Below are 20,007 nucleotides of genomic sequence, written 5' to 3' on the forward strand. Positions count from 1 at the left end.
ATGTTAAAAAAAAATTGTGACTTTTTAAAATGAGTTTTATTCATACAAATATTTTGTTAGAGATTTTATAAGGATGAAATATGGAATCCTTTTGTTATTAATTCGTAAGAATTGTTGCAGCTAAGGTTGTATTTTCAGAGTCGGACACAACTGAAGCGACTTAGCAGCAGCAGCAGCAAGGTTGTATTTTAGTTGCAAGTAAGTTTTACTCTCCACTAGATGTTTTCTAATTTAATAATTAAATAAAACTTAGTAAATTTTAAGTTAAAATTTAATGAAAATAATTTTTGATTCTGTATTAGTCTTTTCAATGGAAAACTCTTATGCTGTTAAATCTGTTTACAGCATGTTATGAAGTTTTAAAAATATCCGTAACTCAAATATTGAAAAGAGATATAGTAGTATAAAAATTCTAAATATTTCTACACTTTATTAACTGAGGTTTCTTAAAATGCAGGTAAACTTTAAAATTTCTAATTAAGTCATTTTCAATTCCTAAAAATTTAACTTTTTCCCCCAGAATTGAGACCTTTTTAGAGATGTATATAAGAATTTTTAATGGGAAAATTAAGGCCATAAAGTGAGGTGAACTAGGTTCGTATCTGCACCTAAAATATATGCCGTAAGATCCTTAATTGATGTAGAAGTGGGCTACAAGTTTGGCTTGGCTTTTTTCAGTGGACAAGGTAAACAGGAAAGCCTGATTAGTTACATGATCAAACTGCTCATTACAAAACCAACTGGATCTGAACAGGGAAACATCATCCAAGGTTAGGATATCTTATTTAGAGGATACAGTGAGTTGACTCCATAAAGAAGATATTAAACTTGGTAAACCATCAAGATGTTTGAGCACAGGGAATATAGCTAGACTGAGAAACTCAGCTTTTAATTTTATTTAATTAGCTTAAATTTAAATAACTACATGTGTCCATACTGAACAACAACAATATGGCTGGTAATTGACTAGATGGGACGCTCAGTTCTAAAGGACAGAAAAGACTGCTCATCTCTCAGTCTTTGTAACAATAGCACTAAGTTGAAGATTGTATTCTTTATCAATAACTGAGGAAAGAAATTCTGTACTTCTAAGAGATAGATGTTTAAGATATCAGTAATTATTTATATTGCTTACTTTTATATTTTTGAACTTGAGAATTAACCAAGGTGCTTGAGCACATGGTTGATCTTTTTTGGATATTAATAAAATTGTTAGCAAATAGTGTCTCCAGGAGATAGTGAGGGACAGGAAAGCCTGGCATGCTGCAGTCCATGGGGTTGCAGAGAATTGGACATGACTTGGCAACTGAAAAACAACAACAACAAAAAGTACATTTAAAATTCCGTCATAAGATTAAGACCTTTACTTACGAAATGAGCATACTGATATAGGACTGTTTTCCTACAGTTTCCAGAGTGTGGATTCTTTGGCATGTATGACAAAATTCTTCTTTTTCGCCATGATATGAACTCAGAAAACATTCTGCAGCTCATTACCTCAGCAGATGAAATACATGAAGGAGACCTAGTAGAAGTTGTTCTTTCAGGTAAGAAGTTTCTTTTATTTTGTTGCCTTTCCCCTCCCCGCAAAGAGCCTTTTTGTGTGTGGGGGGAGGAGGGGACTTCAGCTAAATGCTATATTCAATTAAACTTCGTAAATACTATAGTTGCTTACTTCTCTCATCTATAATAAGGTTATTGTATGATTTTTACTTTCAGGAAGGTTACATCACAGATGAGAAAATAGGAAAATAAGAAAGAAAGTGTTAGTCGCTCAGTCGTGTCCAACTCATTGCAACCCCATGGACCATAGCCCATCAGGCTCCTCTGTCCGTGGAATTCTCCAGGCTCAGACACTGGAGTGGGTTGCCATTTCCTTTTCCAGGGCACCTTCCCAACCCAGGGATCGAACCCAGGTCTCCCATATTGCAGGCAGTCTCTTTACCATCTGAGCCACCAGGGAAGCCCCCAGGAAAATAAGCCCTGAATTATTTAAAGTGTTACTAAGCTAAGGGAATTATCAGTTGAATTGGAAGAGGACTATATTCCCCTTTTGACTCAAAGAAATTAATTACACTGAAATTCTGTTTCGTTTTCCCATTTCTGTGACGATTTGGAGAAGAAAATCAAGAAAAAAAAAGAAATAATGAAAATGTGGAAGAGGAAACTGCAATATTGGTTGATTCCATGACTTAAACAATGCTCCTTCTCTTCTTTTTCTTCGTGGACATTTTCTCATTCTCTCCTTTCCCCTCTCACCCATTCTTGCCATCCATTGTTCCTTAGCCCCTGCTATTTCTTACCTCATCCAACAGCAGGTGGGCAGGATAGCTAGTGAGAAGTGTCAAGGAATAAAGAATGTGAATAGTAGGCCTGTAGAACTTGTGTTTGGCAGCAAAGAAAAGAGGGAGGGAGAGACGCAGAAGGAGGGAAAAAAGAAATGAAGAGATGGGAGAAAAAGGAAGAAAGGCCAGGCTAAGAGTCCAGCACCCTGCCACCATTTTTTTCCCTCTTGCTAGTTTCATCTTTGCAGTCTTGAGATCCTTTCTCATCACCGCCTTTCCTTATTAGTCTCTAATCCTCACTGTTTATCTTCTCCACTGCAACCCCAAATTCTGTACACATCCCAGTCCGTGTCTTCTTTTTCACTGTAGAGGGCTTCACTCCCTGCCTTCCCTGGTGGTCATGCTCATATCTATTCTTTCTACATCAGCCCACAGGGATATCCATTAGTGACTTGCAGGTGATGTTGAAAGGATGTCTGATGATGGATGCATCTGCTACTGCTGAGTTGCACACAGAGGGGAGAAGAGTCTTTTTCTTACCCTCTGGGACTCTGGAGAACAGTGTATCCTGGGATCCTAAATTAGGACTGAGTGCATTTCTCCCAGAAACATTGCTATAAGTTAATGTTAAGTTCTATAATTTTTTTAAATTTTGTGTTTTATTTCCCAGTACATTATAAGTTAAATAGTTTTTAACTAGCTAAAATAAATCTGACAGTTATTTGCAATCTAACTCCAAGAAAATGCTTTTGGAGGTCAAAATGAATACTTTTGGAGATCAAATTATTTTAAGTTGGTCAGCTTCCTAAAATAAAGTTCGAAAACCATGATATTAAAGTCTTAAAATAATTTTTTATGGATGAAAGATGAAAGTTTCAGAAAAAGAAAAATTCTGTATACTTTGACATAAGTGACTATAATCGATGTTCTTAATCTTATCACAACTGCAAGTATAGGATTTATTTGAATATTTTTCTTCTTTTTAAAGCTTTGGCCACAGTAGAAGACTTCCAGATTCGTCCACATACTCTCTATGTGCATTCTTACAAAGCGCCTACTTTCTGTGATTACTGTGGTGAGATGCTTTGGGGACTGGTACGCCAGGGACTGAAATGTGAAGGTATGTGTTCTAAATTTTTGATAATTTGAAATAAGTTTTCACATTTGTGTTCTTTAATCATCAATGAAAATATAAGATCATTGGTCAGTGACTAGGTAGTACCTAAGGTTTAGAAGCAGAGCAGTCTGGTTGTTCTGTGTTAGAATTGCCAGGGGGTAGGATGCAGGTGCACATCTGATTAGTCAGTAAACTTGTTCTGTAAAGGACCAGAGGGTACATACTGGTATTTTGAGTTTTGCTGGCCATGTGGTCTCAGTTGCAGTCGCTTAACTTTGCCATTGTATTATGAAAATAGCCATGGGCAGGTGGTAAACTATGAGAATACTGTGTTCCAGTAAAATTATTTATGAGCACTGAAATCTGAATTGCATGTAATTTTCACATGTCATAGTCCACAGTTTGCTGAAGTTATTTAAGCCAGTGGTTCTCAAACTTTAGTATGTATCAAAATCACCTTGAGGACTTGCTGAAACATTACTTTGCAAGTCCCCATCCCCAAAGTTTCTGATTCAATAGGTCTGAGGTGAAGCCCAGTAATTTATTAGATTTCTAACAAATTCTTGGGTGCTGCCTAGGGGAGCACACTTGAAGAAACCACTGCTTTAGTGAACCTAACCTTTCTAAATAAACCTTTCTACACATTTCCTATTCTTCTTAGCTTGTTATCTGGGTTCTTCATTAGGATAGCTACTGCTGCCTGAGAAAATAAAAGAAGCACCTGTTTTTTTTTATTTATGCACTTAGATGGTTAAGTTAAAAAAATTTTTTTTAACTTTTTAAAATATATTTAGGCTGTGGATTAAATTATCATAAACGATGTGCCTTCAAGATTCCAAATAACTGTAGTGGTGTAAGAAAGAGACGTCTCTCAAATGTATCCCTGCCAGGAACTGGCCTCTCAGTTCCAAGACCCCTGCAGACTGACTACGTAGCCCTTCCCACTGAAGAGGTATGTACTCTAAGATAATAGAGGGCATTTTTACCATTTACTCTCTATGTTTCTATAGGATATATGACATCATCCTAAATCATAAGTTATATACTAAAGAACAATAGCATTCCTGCAGTTAAGAAACTTAAAATGTATCACTGTAAACAGGGCTTCCCAGTAGCAATGAATTGCATGTTGTATACTTTGAGATCACCTTATCACTTGAACCACGAGATCAGTCTCCTGACCAGTATCCTGACTCCTGTTCTCCACACTTCACTACAGCTTAATAGTCAACAACCAATTAAATCGCTCCCTTCAAGGAAACCTCTCTATATTCTGCGTTTCCAACAATCTGTAGCATTCAGCATTCCCTGAGCACATCCTTTCTCCCCACCCCCCCACATTTGCTCTTGTTGATATCTATCCTGTATGCTTTTTCTAGACCTAGCTCAACAGCTACCTTACTTGATTCCCCTTACCTGGAAGCTATTTTTCTGAATTCCATACCACTTTTCAAACCTCCTTGATGGTGTGTATAGCATTCTAGTGTAATATCACAGCATTCGTATACTAGATTGTCTTCAAGGAGTTAGTCTATTTAGAGAAGATAGTATTCATGTCTTTCTTTGCCTCACCATGCACAACTCTATATCTTGTACTTTAGTGGGCACTCAGTCATAAATGAATATTTGGGTGACATCACTGATTCTTTACAGTATTCCAGTGAGGTCTGTGTACCATGAGATAGCTGGCACTCAGAATTATCAAGTGACTTGACTGAAGTCACAGAACAAATTAGTAAGCAATATTAGAATTTAACCCAGACCTGCTTATGTGTAAATCAGTTATTTTTCCTCATATATTGTACCCCTCAAGGGTAAATGTAGTAGATTGGGGAAGAAAGAAATAACTGCCTTACTTATTTGGTACTACTTTAAATGACTTCATCTGTAGATTACAGTCTTAATTTAGTTATTTCTGTAAGCCCTTTGGCCTTCTATATATTAATGGCAGAATCAAGCCATTGGACTGCTGTCTTGACAGCTTCATCACAAGATTTCGCTAAATTGAGGAACTAAAATAGAAGCTTCTGAAATTCTTTCACAAAAATCCCACATTTCCATATTGCATAGCCCTACTATGACATTTTTAAAGTACAAGATGAGTGCTATAGCATTAGAACTGAGAATGAGGAGTTATTATAAATATATGCGAAAGTTTAGGGAAAGGTTGATAATAGAAAAATTAATGCATTTTACACACAAGCTACACAGGGAAACTTGGCTCGAATTGGGGACTGTAGGATGAACCTATGTTGTTTTAAGAACCCCACAAATGGTATTGGTTTGTCAGCCATACCCACTGCGTGTTATAAAATTAGTAAATAACAGGACCGAGCAGATGAATAAAGTATTCAGTTTTAATTTATTCATTTATATTTTACCCGGAAGTTGAAAATTCTTTAGAGAAGTATAAGGAGAGTGACGTGTTTGAATTGGATGGATTGTGCAGAGTGTTTTAGAACAAGTAGAAACTGTAGTAAAGAATACAGTCTCAAAAGTGAAGGTGCATACAGTAAGAAGAGCTGAGAGCTCATGGAGGAAAATCAGAGGGAAGGAAGAGTGGTAAAAAAGGACAATCTAAAGGAGTAAAGGAAGCAGTGAAGAGATGGGAGCACCCTGAGTCTGAACCAGGTTTAGAGAAGAACTCGCTCTAAGTGGCTGTGCAGGAAGAGCCTCGTAAGTTGTCAGGTGCCAGTCTTCGTGCTGGGATGCTTTACTTATCTTTTCTTGTGTAATCCTCACCACAGTCCTGGCAGGCATGTAGCTGTTGTCTTGATTTCTTAGATAAAGCATGAGGAAGAAAAGTTTCTAAGGAGTCAAAATATTAAACTTCACTGACTACTGACATAAGAGAAGGCCAGCTGGGAATAGAAATCTTTGAATCTGACCTGGAGTTGTTATGTAAGAAGGCAGTTTCTGTCAGTGTCTGAAATCAGTGTAAAGGGAATCAAGTAGAGGTGGAGAGGCAGAAGAAAATAGACTGTTCATTGAATTTGGTTAAAATGGAACCACCAAGTTTAAAGAAACCAATATTGAGTGATGGCTGTTTGGAGATGAGAGAGATTAATGTTCATCTCAGTGCATTTGGGAGAAAAAATTTTTTTTCCTGCCCCACTGCATGACTTGTAGAATCTTAGTTCCCTGACCAGGGATCAAACCTGCATCCTTGGCTGTTAAAGCATAAAATCTTAAGCACTGGGCCACCAGGGCGTTTCCCATTTGGGAAAATTTCTGCAGGAACAGTACAGAATCAAGGTAGAAAGAAATCCTTGATTCTTAAGTGTGCACATTAAAAGGGGAGATGTTTCTTTCACTGAATAATGTTCCAAAGTCGAATATATGTAATTGGGGAATTGCCCCCTTTAAATTTTTTATATTGCCTTTATTATTTTATATGATTGAGAGTTGGCAATATTGTTATGAAGTTTTTATGAGCAATTCAGCCAGAATTAGTTTAAACACATAATGTGGAAATGATTAGATTACTTTCAGAAAATTTCTGGCTACACATCAGTAAGAAAGAAAGAAGAATTTAAGCTAAGAAGTAATTTGTAAAGAGGGCCATTAAAGCAATGTAAGAAAAGAGCTTCCACTCAATTCTGGTTCCTCTCACTGGTCCTGTTTTAGCCAAGTGCTCTAGGTAATTCTACCAACATTCTTCATCCTCCAAATTCTGATTAAGTCTGTTGTACCTTTCTTGCCCTCGTCACTCAGTAGATGGTAAACCACTGTTATTGGTTAGATTGCAGTCTGCCTAAGGGTGTTGAGATGGGGAAAAGGTTAAGAATCACTGTACTGCTAAGTAGAAGACTCAGGTATAACTCAGGTCAGTCTTTCCATGTGTATGTTTTAAGCTTGAAACACAGACTAAGTGGTTGAAGCAGAGCAAGAGAAATACAGTGTTGAGTCACCACTAGACTAGGGGCCCAGGGATCAGCAAAAGCTGAAGGCATCCGTTTCTGGTTCCTGCTGGCTGCTTTATCAGCTCTGAGGAATCATTCAGTGTTCCTTTTGCTGACGGTGCTCTGTATGTGGAGGAGGGGTGGGCCAGACTAGAGCAGGACACCTTAGACAGCTGAAGTCTGCAAGTTTGGTTTGGGTTTTAACATTCTTTTTGTCCTTTTCTTAAATTGCTTCGTAATTTGCTTTAGAATGTTTCTGGCTACACGTTATTGAAAAACTGTCCAGCAGAGGCTGTATTTGTGTTGTTTTTATAGTGCTTTCCTCCAGTGATCAGTCCTTTTCTTTTTTCCTTCTTCCTCCTTCCTTCAGAAAAAAAGCCCTTTATTTTCTTCTCCTGTCATTTCTCCTGTGCACTTCTGTCTTTTGGCTTCTGTTGGTTGAACATATCAATGTACGTACAGTGAGTCAGTTCTGAGTTACCCACATTACTAATTACAGAAGGCAGTCCTGGCAGTGAAGATGCAAGCAGCTACAGCAAGATCTGTGGTGCATCTCAAAGGCAGTTAGGTGTTTGGATTTTGTCCTTGAGAGTATGGACTGTATTCATTTTCATATTTCCAATACATAGTATAGGACAGTCAATGAATGTTGAATGAATGTGATGAGCTATATTGATCTGACCTGGAATTAAATTGATCGTTTCCTTTGTATACATAAAAAGGGTCATAGTTTAAAAATCCATTTATCCCTCAAATGACACAAAAATCCTTAACCAGCACCTTTTTTAATTTTTTTGCTCAAAAAGGTTTTCTTTTTTTGAAAAAAACGAAATAACTGAAATATACTTAAAATAGCAAGGAACTTCTTAAACCATTATTACTAAGGGTAAAGTTGTTTTAATTTGCATCTGCCATTATTAATGAAAGATTTTTACATACTTATTTTAGTATTTCTCAAAATAGATTTTAAAAACTAAGACTTGTTTTAAAATATTTTCAGACGTTGTGTTCGGTAGCTCAACATGAGCAGCATTAACCCTTCTAAATTTACTTAATTTTCCTATGATTAATTTCTTGGTAAGGAATTTGAGCGTGTTATAAACTAATTTTAAGGTCTTGTTTTTTATTTGTGAAATATCATATGTGCCTAGCAAATAATAGTTAATCAGTGGATACATGTCTGTGAGGATGAAGATACCTTGCATAAATAATAGCAAAAGAATTCTACACTTTTCTTATTCGAGGGTTGGTAAGTTAAGCTTCCAAGGGAAACTGCTGAGATCCACATTTTTTTATTTGTGGCTTTAGTGTTTGAAATAAATGACTTCTGTGGTCAAACCCTGATCTGAATACTTTGTGTTTAATGTTGACTTACACTATGGAAATTACTTATGTTTTAGTCACATGTTCACCAAGAACCTAGTAAGAGAATTCCTTCTTGGAGTGGTCGCCCAATCTGGATGGAAAAGATGGTCATGTGCAGGGTGAAAGTCCCACACACGTTTGCTGTTCACTCATACACCCGCCCCACGATATGTCAGTACTGCAAGCGGTTACTGAAAGGCCTCTTTCGCCAGGGAATGCAGTGTAAAGGTAGGATTGCATGATTTTCTGAAGTAAAATTCATATTTGTTTTTGTTAGCAAATATAACATAAAATACCTTTTACTTCAGAAGGCTTAACCAAATAAATTGGTCTCATAGTTAAAAAAGAAAAAAGAAATACGCATATATGTGTATCTATTGACGATGACTGGTATCTGCAACATGTGTATTCTGTACCAGGAGCTACGCTAAAGAAAAATTAGAGTGTAAACAGAAAAACTAGAATTTGAATCTGTGAGATGTGGCTGCTTAACAGTTGTCAATATGGAACCGTTAGTGAGCATGTAAGCTAATGTTTGAGCTTATGTCTTTCCAATTCCAGGGCCAGACACTACCCAGAATATAAAATAATGCCCTCCTCTTTCCATGAAATGGAATCACCAACTCGATGGACATGCGTGAGCAAGTTCTGGGAGTTGGTGATGGACAGGAGGCCTGGCGTGCTGCAGTCCATGGGGTCGCAAAGAGCCAGACACGACTGAGCGACTGAACTGAACTTTCTATTAAATATTCATACACACACACACACACACAGCAACATGTTACAAGAGTTTTATTGTTGCTTTAATTATGTGCCTGTGAGAGCTGTACCAAAATTGTCATTCTAAACAATCACACTGAAACAGGCAGAAATAGTAGAAGCCACTGCAATTATAATGGGGACCATCTATATTTGGATACTAACCCAAAACACTGTCCGATAATTCCAAAAACATCTCTAATGAACTGGGTTTTTGATAGAGCAGTGGTTTCCTGTAGTTATATCATGTTTTAATGCTTTTAAAAGATGCTTTTATCTTTTTGTTTCGCATCTTCTCAACAGTGCTGCACAATTATGTGAAAACTAAAACAGAGATTTTAAATGTGTTATTAGGCATTGAGCCAAGATAAGATATAAGTAATCTGTCTATAATCTTATGTACATATTTTTCATGTGATTATTGTCAGTATCATTACTTCTTGATACCATACTTTTTATGTAAAAGTATTTGTGAAATTGAATTACCTAGTTTTATCTAGGTAAAACATTGGATTTGAGATCTTTGCAACAGTAAGTCCTGTTTACAGTGTTGAATTAAATAATTTATGTGTAAATTTAATTTATAAGTATATAAGAAAACTTTTCTTAGCAATATATGGCTACATAGGAGAATATCAAATAGAGAATACATTGTATATTTGTTGCCAATATTTAATAACCATCAGGCAAGCTTAATTGTTGAAATTTTATTTCAACAGCTTACTTTTGAATATGAGTTAAAATATAAATTAATACTTTAAATATCAACTGTAAAGTGTACTGGCAAGCAGCCACTAAAGAATGTTTTGGGAAAGAACATTAAGAACAGATGTACAAATTCTAGCCAGCAGATAATCTTAGTAAAGGTAGTAAATATGCCGTTCTGCTGAGTAGAACAGAAACATTCTAAAACCGCATGCAAAAAAGCATGGTACTTTTTAAAGAGTGATTGAATAAAATATGTATGTACATTATGAATTTTGAAATAAAATCAGTCAACTATATGACTGGCTTAGTAGTTTAACTTCTTAGAGCTCTAAAAGAATAATGTTTTATGCTTATATTGGTTCAGAAAGTATCAAAAAGTCATAATATAATTCAGTAAGCCCTGTATTTTTACTTCAAAAGTAAAATAGACATTTTCATTCACTTGTGAAGCTAAGAAAAAAGATAGTTAAAACAAAACAGTTATGTAGGATCATTTGAGAAAAACAGACAATTTTAAGAGCAATTAATTTATTCATTCATCTGTTTTCTGCTTTGTTATATTAAAATTTCAGGGCAGCTTATGTAAGCACATATAGGATAAAAGGAAAAATGAATTAATAAAACATATGGGCATGAATATAGAGAAGTATAAATGACTGTCATCAGAACTACATACTTGCTGCATATGGGCGGTAAATTTGGCTTTACATTTCAGAGGGAAAGGGAAACCTTGTTTTTTTCACAATTTGCAAACCTCATGAGATAAAAAACAAATATTTAAATGTATGCCAGTGATAATACTAGTATCACGTGAATTTTCTTAGGGCCTCACCTTTTTGAAGACGTTATTACATAACGCAGGTTTTCTCATCCACCAAATTATTAATTTCATAGAGCTTTTTCTTATAATGAGCTTTCTGTACTCTATTGGCAAGATACCAAGAGTTTTCTTTAATTATAGAAGTTACAAAATTATTCTAAGTCAAGACTTGAAGTTATTTTTACCCATTTATTGTTCAGTTCAGTTCAGTCGCTCAGTCGTGTCCGACTCTTTGCGACCCCATGAATCACAGCATGCCAGGCCTCCCTGTCCATCACCAACTCCTGGAGTTCACCCAGACTCATGTCCATCTAGTCGGTGATGCCATCCAGCCATCTCACTCTCTGTTGTCCCCTTCTCCTCCTGCCCCCAATCCCTCCCAGCATCAGAGTCTTTTCCAGTGAGTCAACTCGTCGCATGAGGTGGCCAAAGTATTGGAGTTTCAGCTTTAGCATCAGTCCTTCCAATGAACACCCAGTATTAATCTCCTTTAGAATGGACTGGTTGGATCTCCTTGCAGTCCAAGGGACTCTCAAGAGTCTTCTCCAACACCACAGTTCAAAAGCATCAATTCTTCGGCGATCAGCTTTCTTCACAGTCCAACTCTCACATCCATACATGACCACGGGAAAAACCATAGCCTTGAGTAGACGGACCTTTGTTGGCAAAGTAATGTCTCTGCTTTTTAATATGCTATCTAGGTTGGTCATAACTTTCCTTCCAAGGAGTAAGCGTCTTTTAATTTCATGGCTGCAATCAGCATCCGCAGTGATTTTGGAGCCCAAGAAAATAAAATCTGACACTGTTTCCACAGTTTCCCCATCTATTTCCCATGAAGTGATGGGACCAGATGCCATGATCTTCGTTTTCTGAATGTTGAGCTTCAAGCCAACCTTTTCACTCTCCTCTTTCACTTTCATCAAGAGGCTTCTTAGTTCCTCTTCACTTTCTGCCATAAGGGTAGTGTCATCTGCATATCTGAGGTTATTGATATTTTTCCCGGCAATCTTGATTCCAGCTTGTGCTTCATCCAGCCCAGCGTTTCTCATGATGTGCTCTGCATATAAGTTAAATAAGCAGGGTGACAATATACAACCTTGACTTACTCCTTTTCCTATTTGGAACCGGTCTATTGTTCCATGTACAGTTGGTACATGGTATTTATTGTTGGTAGAATTATTTTGAAGGTGGTGTTAGACAGTAGTTACAGCAGTGGGTTTCAGTTTTAATGTTAACTAAAGAAGTCATTAAAGTACCCATTTCTCAACATCACTCCCAGAGCTGCTGACGTAGTAGGTTAGGGGTGGGACCCAACCAAAATTGTGCATCTCAAAAGATGCTGATGCTCCAGGGCTGGTGACCACAATTTGAGAACCATGAGTTACACAGTAGTATTGAACAGCTTGGACCTGACTGACACTAATCTGCAGTGCAATCAGCTCTGAGGTTCTTGCAGGCTGAAGAGAGCCATTATATACTACAGGTGGGGGACCTTGTGCGTGAGAAGCTCAGTCCTTTCTTACAAAGTTGTCTGGGAAAGCTCTTACTAATTCCTGATAAATGGTTGTAGCATTGCAATTTCTTTTCTGCGTATGTACAGTTGAGCTATTTCAAATCTTGAAAGATGATGCTGTGAAAGTGCTGCACTCAATATGCCAGCAAATTTGGAAAACTCAGCAGTGGCCACAGGACTGGAAAAGGTCAGTCTTCATTCCAATCCCAAAGAAAGGCAATGCCAAAGAATGCTCAAACTACCGCACAATTGCACTCATCTCACACGCTAGTAAAGTCATGCTCAAAATTCTCCAAGCCAGGCTTCAGCAATATGTGAACCGTGAACTCCCAGATGTTCAAGCAGGTTTTAGAAAAGGCATAGGCACGAGAGATCAAATTGCCAACATCCGCTGGATCATGGAGAAAGCAAGAGAGTTCCAGAAGAGCATCTATTTCTGCTTCATTGACTATGCCAAAGCCTTTGACTGTGTGGATCACAATAAACTGTGGAACATTCTGAAAGAGATGGGAATCCCAGACCACCTGACCTGTCTCTTGAGAAATCTGTATGCAGGTCAGGAAGCAACTGTCAGAACTGTACATGGAACAACAGACTGGTTCCAAATAGGAAAAGGAGTACGTCAAGGTTGTATATTGTCAACTTGCTTATTTAACTTATATGCAGAGTACATCATGAGGAACGCTGGGCTGGAAGAAGCACAAGCTGGAATCAAGATTGCCGGGAGAAATATCAATAACCTCAGATATGCAGATGACACTACCCTTATGGCAGAAAGTGAAGAGGAACTCAAAAGCCTCCTGATGAAAGTGAAAGAGGAGAGTGAAAAGGTTGGCTTGAAACTCAACATTCAGAAAACAAAGATCATGGCATCTGGTCCCATCACTTCATGGGAAATAGATGGAAAAACAGTGGAAACAGTGTCAGACTTTATTTTTTGGGGCTCCAAAATCACTGCAGATGCTGATTGCAGCCATGAAATTAAAAGACGCTTACTCCTTGGAAGGAAAGTTATGACCAACCTAGATAATATATTAAAAAGCAGAGACATTACTTTGCCAACAAAGGTCCGTCTAGTCAAGGCTATGGTTTTTCCCGTGGTCATGTATGGATGTGAGAGTTGGACTGTGAAGAAAGCTGATCGCCGAAGAATTGATGCTTTTGAACTGTGGTGTTGGAGAAGACTCTTGAGAGTCCCTTGGACTGCAAGGAGATCCAGCCAGTCCATTCTAAAGGAGATCAATCCTGGGTGTTCATTGGAAGGACTGATGCTAAAGTTGAAACTGCAATACTTTGGCCACCTCATGTGACGAGTTGACTCACTGGAAAAGACTCTGATGCTGGGAAAGGTTGGGGGTGGGAGGAGAAGGGGACGACCGAGAATGAGATGGCTGGATGGCATCACCGACTCTGTGGACATGAGTTTGAGTGAACTCCAGGAGTTGGTGATGGACAGGGAGGCCTGACGTGCTGTGATTCATGGGGTCGCGGAGAGTCGGAGACGACTGAGCGACTGAACTGAACTGAACTGAAGCAGGTCCTAATAATTAGGAATTGAAAGTAATTGCCTGATATATGTTGGAAAGGAATTTAATCAGCCTGAGAAACTCTTTAAGGGGGATGAGGAAAGAAGAGTGTAACGTAAGGGAGGGAAGCATGGATGTGCAGCAGCATTTTGGAAAAGTGTTATACAAGTGGTATAAACTTAATTTTACAGATAAAGAGACTGAGCCCTGAGGGATTAACCAACTATTAAGAGGTGGTATCAGAATATGAAACCAGACCTTTAGTTCAAGACCTGAGTTCTTAATAGAGGAAATTTTTATTATTTCTATTATTTCATCATCATTATTAATAATACTATATGTAATACAGTATTAATAATACTATATGTAATACAGTATTAATAATACTATATGTAATGCAGTATTAATAATACTGTATGTAACGTAGTATTAATAGTATTAATAATACTATATGTGTGAGTAAAGAAAGTCTTTAACCATATCTGATACTGCCTGACTTTTTACATAAATTAATAAAATGAATATTTTATTTTAGATTGTAAATTCAACTGCCATAAGCGATGTGCATCTAAAGTACCAAGAGACTGCCTTGGAGAGGTTACTTTCAATGGAGGTAAAAGTCTTTTTCTTAATTTCCAGAAAAGATCACAATTCTTTTGTGTATTATCTTTATATAAGGTTATATTTGCATATTTTGTTTACTCTCTTTGACTTTTTTCCGATTTAATAATCAAGCAAAATACAGATATCGCTAATAGTATACTTTTAATTATGCCTTCCGGTCTCCTTTAACCACCTACCACTCTGTAGTCACATGTGGCAAATGGTGCTGCATGTTCTCGTTTATCTTTAGACATAGCTAAACTTATTTTATAACCCTGCTGTTGTCCCTAGAACTATTTCATATTTCTAGTATTTATTAACTACTTAATGTATGCCAGGCACTATTGTAAACATTTTACATACATTGACATTTAAACCTAAGAACAACCTTTTGAGATAAGGACTTAGAGATGAGTAAACTTAGGCACAAAAACATTAAATAATTTGCCTGAGAGATAACAGCCAGTAGTGATAGAGCTGGGGTTTGAATCTGTGTGGCCTAGCATCTCCGTTCATAGTCTTTAGAAGTCATTGTACTGTCTCACTTTCTCTTTTTCCATGAAATAATCACTTAGCTGAACATTCTTGCTTTTTTACCTTTTTCCCCCTCTTTTCAAGATTATATCACTCAAAGTGATTACCTTTTTTGGAAGAAAGGAGTAGACTTGCAGCATAATTTTTCCTTAATATTATTACATGGCTAGTACAAATTGAATATAAGTAGTTCTATAGGAGAGGCTTCCCTGGTGGCTCAGATGGTAAAGAATCTGCCTGCAGTGTAGGAGCCCTAGGTTTGATCCTTAGGTTTGGAAGATTCCCTGGAGAACGGATATAGGAGGAAAAGCATAAGGAGCGGAAATTAATCTCCTTAAGAGTTTAACATTTTCTCATGTGGTATGTTTTCTGTGGTTGCTGTTTAAGACTGTTGACAGAGCATGATTGGTTTCTTCGTTTCAGTTGCTCAAAATTAATACAGCTTTTCTACATGATTGAAGTCTTTTCTAGATTTAGCTAGTTCGTGTATTTTTGTCCTTATCTACCTTTTGACAAATTGATATGAAATACCATTTATATTTATTTCAATATTCACTTATCTCTTTCAGATATTTACTGTTTAATTAGGAGTTTTTTCTCTTTAAATTACCTGTTCACGTGTTAGATATTCTACTAATTCTTCGTCAGCTTTATCGAGATATGAGTTGTATATCATACAGTTCATACATTTAGTTTATTCTCAGTTATACAACATCACTATAGCCTAATTTTAGAACATTTTCATCATCCTGAGAAGAACTCCATACCAATTAGTTGTCACTTCCCATCCACTTTTCCCTGCTAGCCCCTGGCAACCACTGAGTCAGCTTTTATCTGTATCAGTTTGTCCCTTCTCGACATTTCATATAAACAGAATCATACAGTGTGTAGTCTTTGTGACTAATTTCTTTCACTTAGCATAATGTTTTCAAGGTTCATCCGTGTTGCATTTTTCAATACTTCATTGTTTTTTTATTGATGAGTATAATATTCCTCTGCCTGAATATTCCACACTTGATTCATTCATTCACCAGTCAGCCATAGTCCTTTGAGTTGTATCCATTTTGGAGCTATTATGAACAAGGCAGCTATGAACATTTGAGTACAATTGACCACGTGTGTTTCCATTGCACTTGGGTAGATAGGCAGTAGTGGAACTGTTGAGTTATATGCATATGAGGACTGCCAAACTGTTTACCAAAGCAGCCATACCATTTTGCATTCCCACCAGCAGTGTATGAGGATTCTCATTTCTACGTATCCTTTCCAACACTTGTTAATTGTCTGTCATCTTAATTGTCACCATCCTAGTGAATATGAAGTGATGTCTCATTATGGTTTTGATTTGCATTTCCCAGATGGCTAACTGACATTGTGTATCTTTTTGTATACCTCTTGATCATTTTTACATCTGCTTCAGAGCAATATCTCTTCTGGTCCTTTGCCCATTTAACTAGGTTATTTATTTATCTTTTTATTATTGAGTTATAAGAATTCTTTAGATATTCTGGATACAAGTCCCTTATTTGATACATGATTTGCAGATACTTTCTACAATTCTGTGCGCTGCCTTTTCACTTTGAGGTGTCATTTGTTAGCAGAGAAGTTTTAAATTTTGATGAAGTCCAATATATTTGTTTTTTCTCGTCATTTAGGTTTTTGGTGGTATATCTAAGAAGACTTTGCCTAACTCACGATCCCAAAGTTTACTCCTGTGCTTTCTTCTAAGAATTTTATAGATTAAACTCTTATATTTAGGTCTGTGATCCACTTTAAGTTAATTTTTGTAATTGATTTAAGGAAGGCTTCCAATTTCCTTTTTTCTCTTTTGCATATAAATATCCATTTGTCCTATGACCATATACTGAACAGAATGTTGTTTTTTCATTGTATTGTCTTAGACACTTGTGGAAAATCAGGTGACCAGGTCTATAATAGAGTGGCTACCTTTTACTTTGCTTCTAGTATCTTTTGTCATGTCAAAATTTAAAATTTTGATGCAATCAAGTTAATTTTCTGCCTTATGATTTTTACACTTATATCATCCTAAGAAATACTTCTTTATTTTGAATCCTAAAAATATTTTTCTATAATTTCATTTAAGAATTTTAAAACTTGTTTTCACATTTGATATACTGTCTCTATTTAGGTGTATTGATATTCTGTTAATGTAAAATTCTGAATTCATTTAAAACTTTGCCAGAACCATCTACTTTGGGAACAGATACAGATATACCAATGGATATTGACAGTAGTGACATGAACAGTGATGGTAGTCGGGGCTTAGACGACACAGAAGAACCATCTCCCCCAGAAGATAAAATGTTTTTCTTGGATCCATCTGATCTTGATGTGGAAAGAGACGAAGAAGCTGTTAAAACAATCAGGTAATGCATGGGTATGGACTGCAAGCTATTTCCAAATGCACGGTCAGTCCAGGAGTTCTGTTAAAAAAGAACAAATCATATCTCTTTAAGTGGAACCTAAAAATGTAATTATAAAAAGAAAATTTTTTTTCTTGAAGTGTAGTTGCTTTACAATGTTGTGTTAGTTTCTGCTGTACAGCAAAGTGAATCAATTATACGTACACGTATATCCCCTCTTTTTGTAGATTTCCTTCTCATTTAGATCACTCCAGAGCATTGATTAGAGTTCCTGGTGCTCTCCAGTAGGTTCTCATTAGTTATCTGTTTCACGTACAGTACTATACTCTTGTCAGTCCCAATCTCCCAATTCATTCCACCCTCTAAAATGTAATTTAAAATAAATTCCGCGACAAGTTGACTCACTGGAAAAGACTCTGATGCTGGGAGGGATTGGGGGCGGGAGGAGAAGGGGACGACAGAGAATGAGATGGCTGGATGGCATTACCGACTCGATGGACATGAGTTTGAGTGAACTCCGGGGGTTGGTGATGGACAGAGAGGCCTGGCGTGCTGTGATTCATGGGGTCGCAAAGAGTCACACACAACTGAGCGACTGGACTGAACTGAACTGAACTGAATGCTTTTACGTGTACCACAGTATATTTCCAAAATAAATTATATTCCTCTTGCTGTCCACTCAAGATGGGAAGGTATGAGAATCCCGTTTTCTTAAAAAGAAAAATGCTTCATTTAAATACAGTCTAGATAATGATACCTAGCTGTATAGCAGCAGTCTTTCACAAAGTGCCAGCATTGGACTATCAGATAAAGCAACCAGTTTCTTCACACAAGAATCTCTACCTGAGAATGTTGTACAGAGATGATGGTGATGAATTTGGGGGGAGTTTTCCTATTGCAATTCATCTATTAGCGCTTTGTAAAAATGCTCCTGGATTATGAGACTTATATATCCTCCTGTATTTATAGAAATTCAGTTTTTTTAGATACAGCCTATAAGATATACTACTTTGTGATACAGTGTTAACATTTTAAACTGGTTTTGTTTTTCATTGGCAGCAAGTAGGTATTTAGAGAAAATGGGTCGTTTGTCAGTCTCACGTGGCTGAGTCATTTATTCAGTTTGTCTTATCATTAAATTATAGCTATTATTATCATTATCATTATTAACTAAATGTTTGCCCAAATTGGAGACTTAAGAGAACTAAGCTAGTTTCCTAATCATGGACACTTAACAGTTTAAGAGCAAGTATTTACCTATTTGAGACTCAGTGGAAAACAGTGTGTTTTTCACATGCTTCTGCCAGCGTGCTCTTTCTCTCCAGCTGCACTGTTACTGACCTGTGTTTCAGTATCTGATTCGTTTCATTATTTATTATTTTTACTTTCTTAATAGCTGTAAATCATTTTTCTTCTTGTATCTTCTATAAGTAATTGTTGCTGACAATATGAATAATGGAATTTGATATTTGAATTTTGTCTTGTTATGAATTTATTAATTTGTCATGTTATCTAGGGTACGATTTCTAGCAGCAGTCCCAAATGAGACCCTCTCCCAGGCTTTAGATTTGCCAACTGGAGAGGATTCTTCCTGCTCTGTTCATTGTTTTCTTATGTCCTGTGTCCCTCCAGAAATATTGATGACAAATAATGATGACTTACAAATGATGTTGTAGGAAGGGGGTCTCCAAGAGTGGGCTCTTGTCTAAAACTCGGAAAAGAATTGTCCGAGGAGACATGTACTGACAAAGCAAGAGATTTTATTGGGAAAGGGCACCCGGGCAGAGAGCAGCAGGGTAAGAGAACCCAGGAGAACAGTTCTGTCACATGGCTTGCAGTCTCGGGTTTTATGGTGGTGGGATTAGTTTCCGGGTTGTCTTTGGCCAGTCATTCTGATTCAGTCCTTCCTGGTGGCACACGCATCGCTCAGCAAAGATGGATGCTAATGAGAAGGATTCTGGGAAGTGGGCAGACACGCGGTGTCTCCTTTTGACTTTTCCCGAACTCTTCTGGGTGGTAGTGGCTTATTAGTTCCATATTCCTTACCAGGACCTCCTGCTGTAAAACAGCTCATGCAAATGGTTACTAGAGAGCCTGGCCAGGGTGTGCAGTTTCAGTCAGTGTGCTTCCCCTAACAGTATCATCTTTGTCTTTTATAAATTAACTGTATCATCATAACAGGATTACTTTATCTTTTTCTTCTTAAGCCATTGTTTGCCTTACTAAGATATTTTGAAGAATTTTAGTTTAATTGTCTTTAAAAGGGTTTGATGAGTTTAGTGTATTGATGATCTTTTAAGTTAACATTATAAATATTTGTCATAAATGTAAAATATTTTTCAGTCCATCAACAAGCAATAACATTCCGCTGATGAGGGTCGTCCAGTCCATCAAGCACACAAAGAGGAAGAGCAGCACAATGGTGAAGGAAGGGTGGATGGTCCATTACACCAGCAGGGACACCCTGGTCAGTACTCACAGGCATTTTATT

At 37.0% G+C, this 20,007-nt stretch overlaps 1 protein-coding gene across 1 annotated transcript in view; it reads left to right on the forward strand.

Annotated features, from left to right (window-relative positions):
- The window catches only part of PRKD3 (protein kinase D3), a 90,855-nt gene that overhangs the window by 40,730 nt on the left and 30,118 nt on the right, over positions 1 to 20,007 (forward strand). Inside the window, exons 3-9 of the mRNA XM_055399374.2 lie at positions 1,409 to 1,547; positions 3,274 to 3,405; positions 4,197 to 4,354; positions 8,705 to 8,897; positions 14,531 to 14,608; positions 17,336 to 17,519; positions 19,860 to 19,983. Coding sequence (XP_055255349.2) covers positions 1,409 to 1,547; positions 3,274 to 3,405; positions 4,197 to 4,354; positions 8,705 to 8,897; positions 14,531 to 14,608; positions 17,336 to 17,519; positions 19,860 to 19,983 — 1,008 coding nt within the window. The remainder of the gene's footprint in view (positions 1 to 1,408; positions 1,548 to 3,273; positions 3,406 to 4,196; positions 4,355 to 8,704; positions 8,898 to 14,530; positions 14,609 to 17,335; positions 17,520 to 19,859; positions 19,984 to 20,007) is intronic.

Source organism: Moschus berezovskii, chromosome 11 (genome assembly GCF_049115385.1).
Source record: "Moschus berezovskii isolate FMDL1 chromosome 11, NW_MosBer_1.0, whole genome shotgun sequence".
Taxonomy (NCBI): Eukaryota; Metazoa; Chordata; class Mammalia; order Artiodactyla; family Moschidae; genus Moschus; species Moschus berezovskii.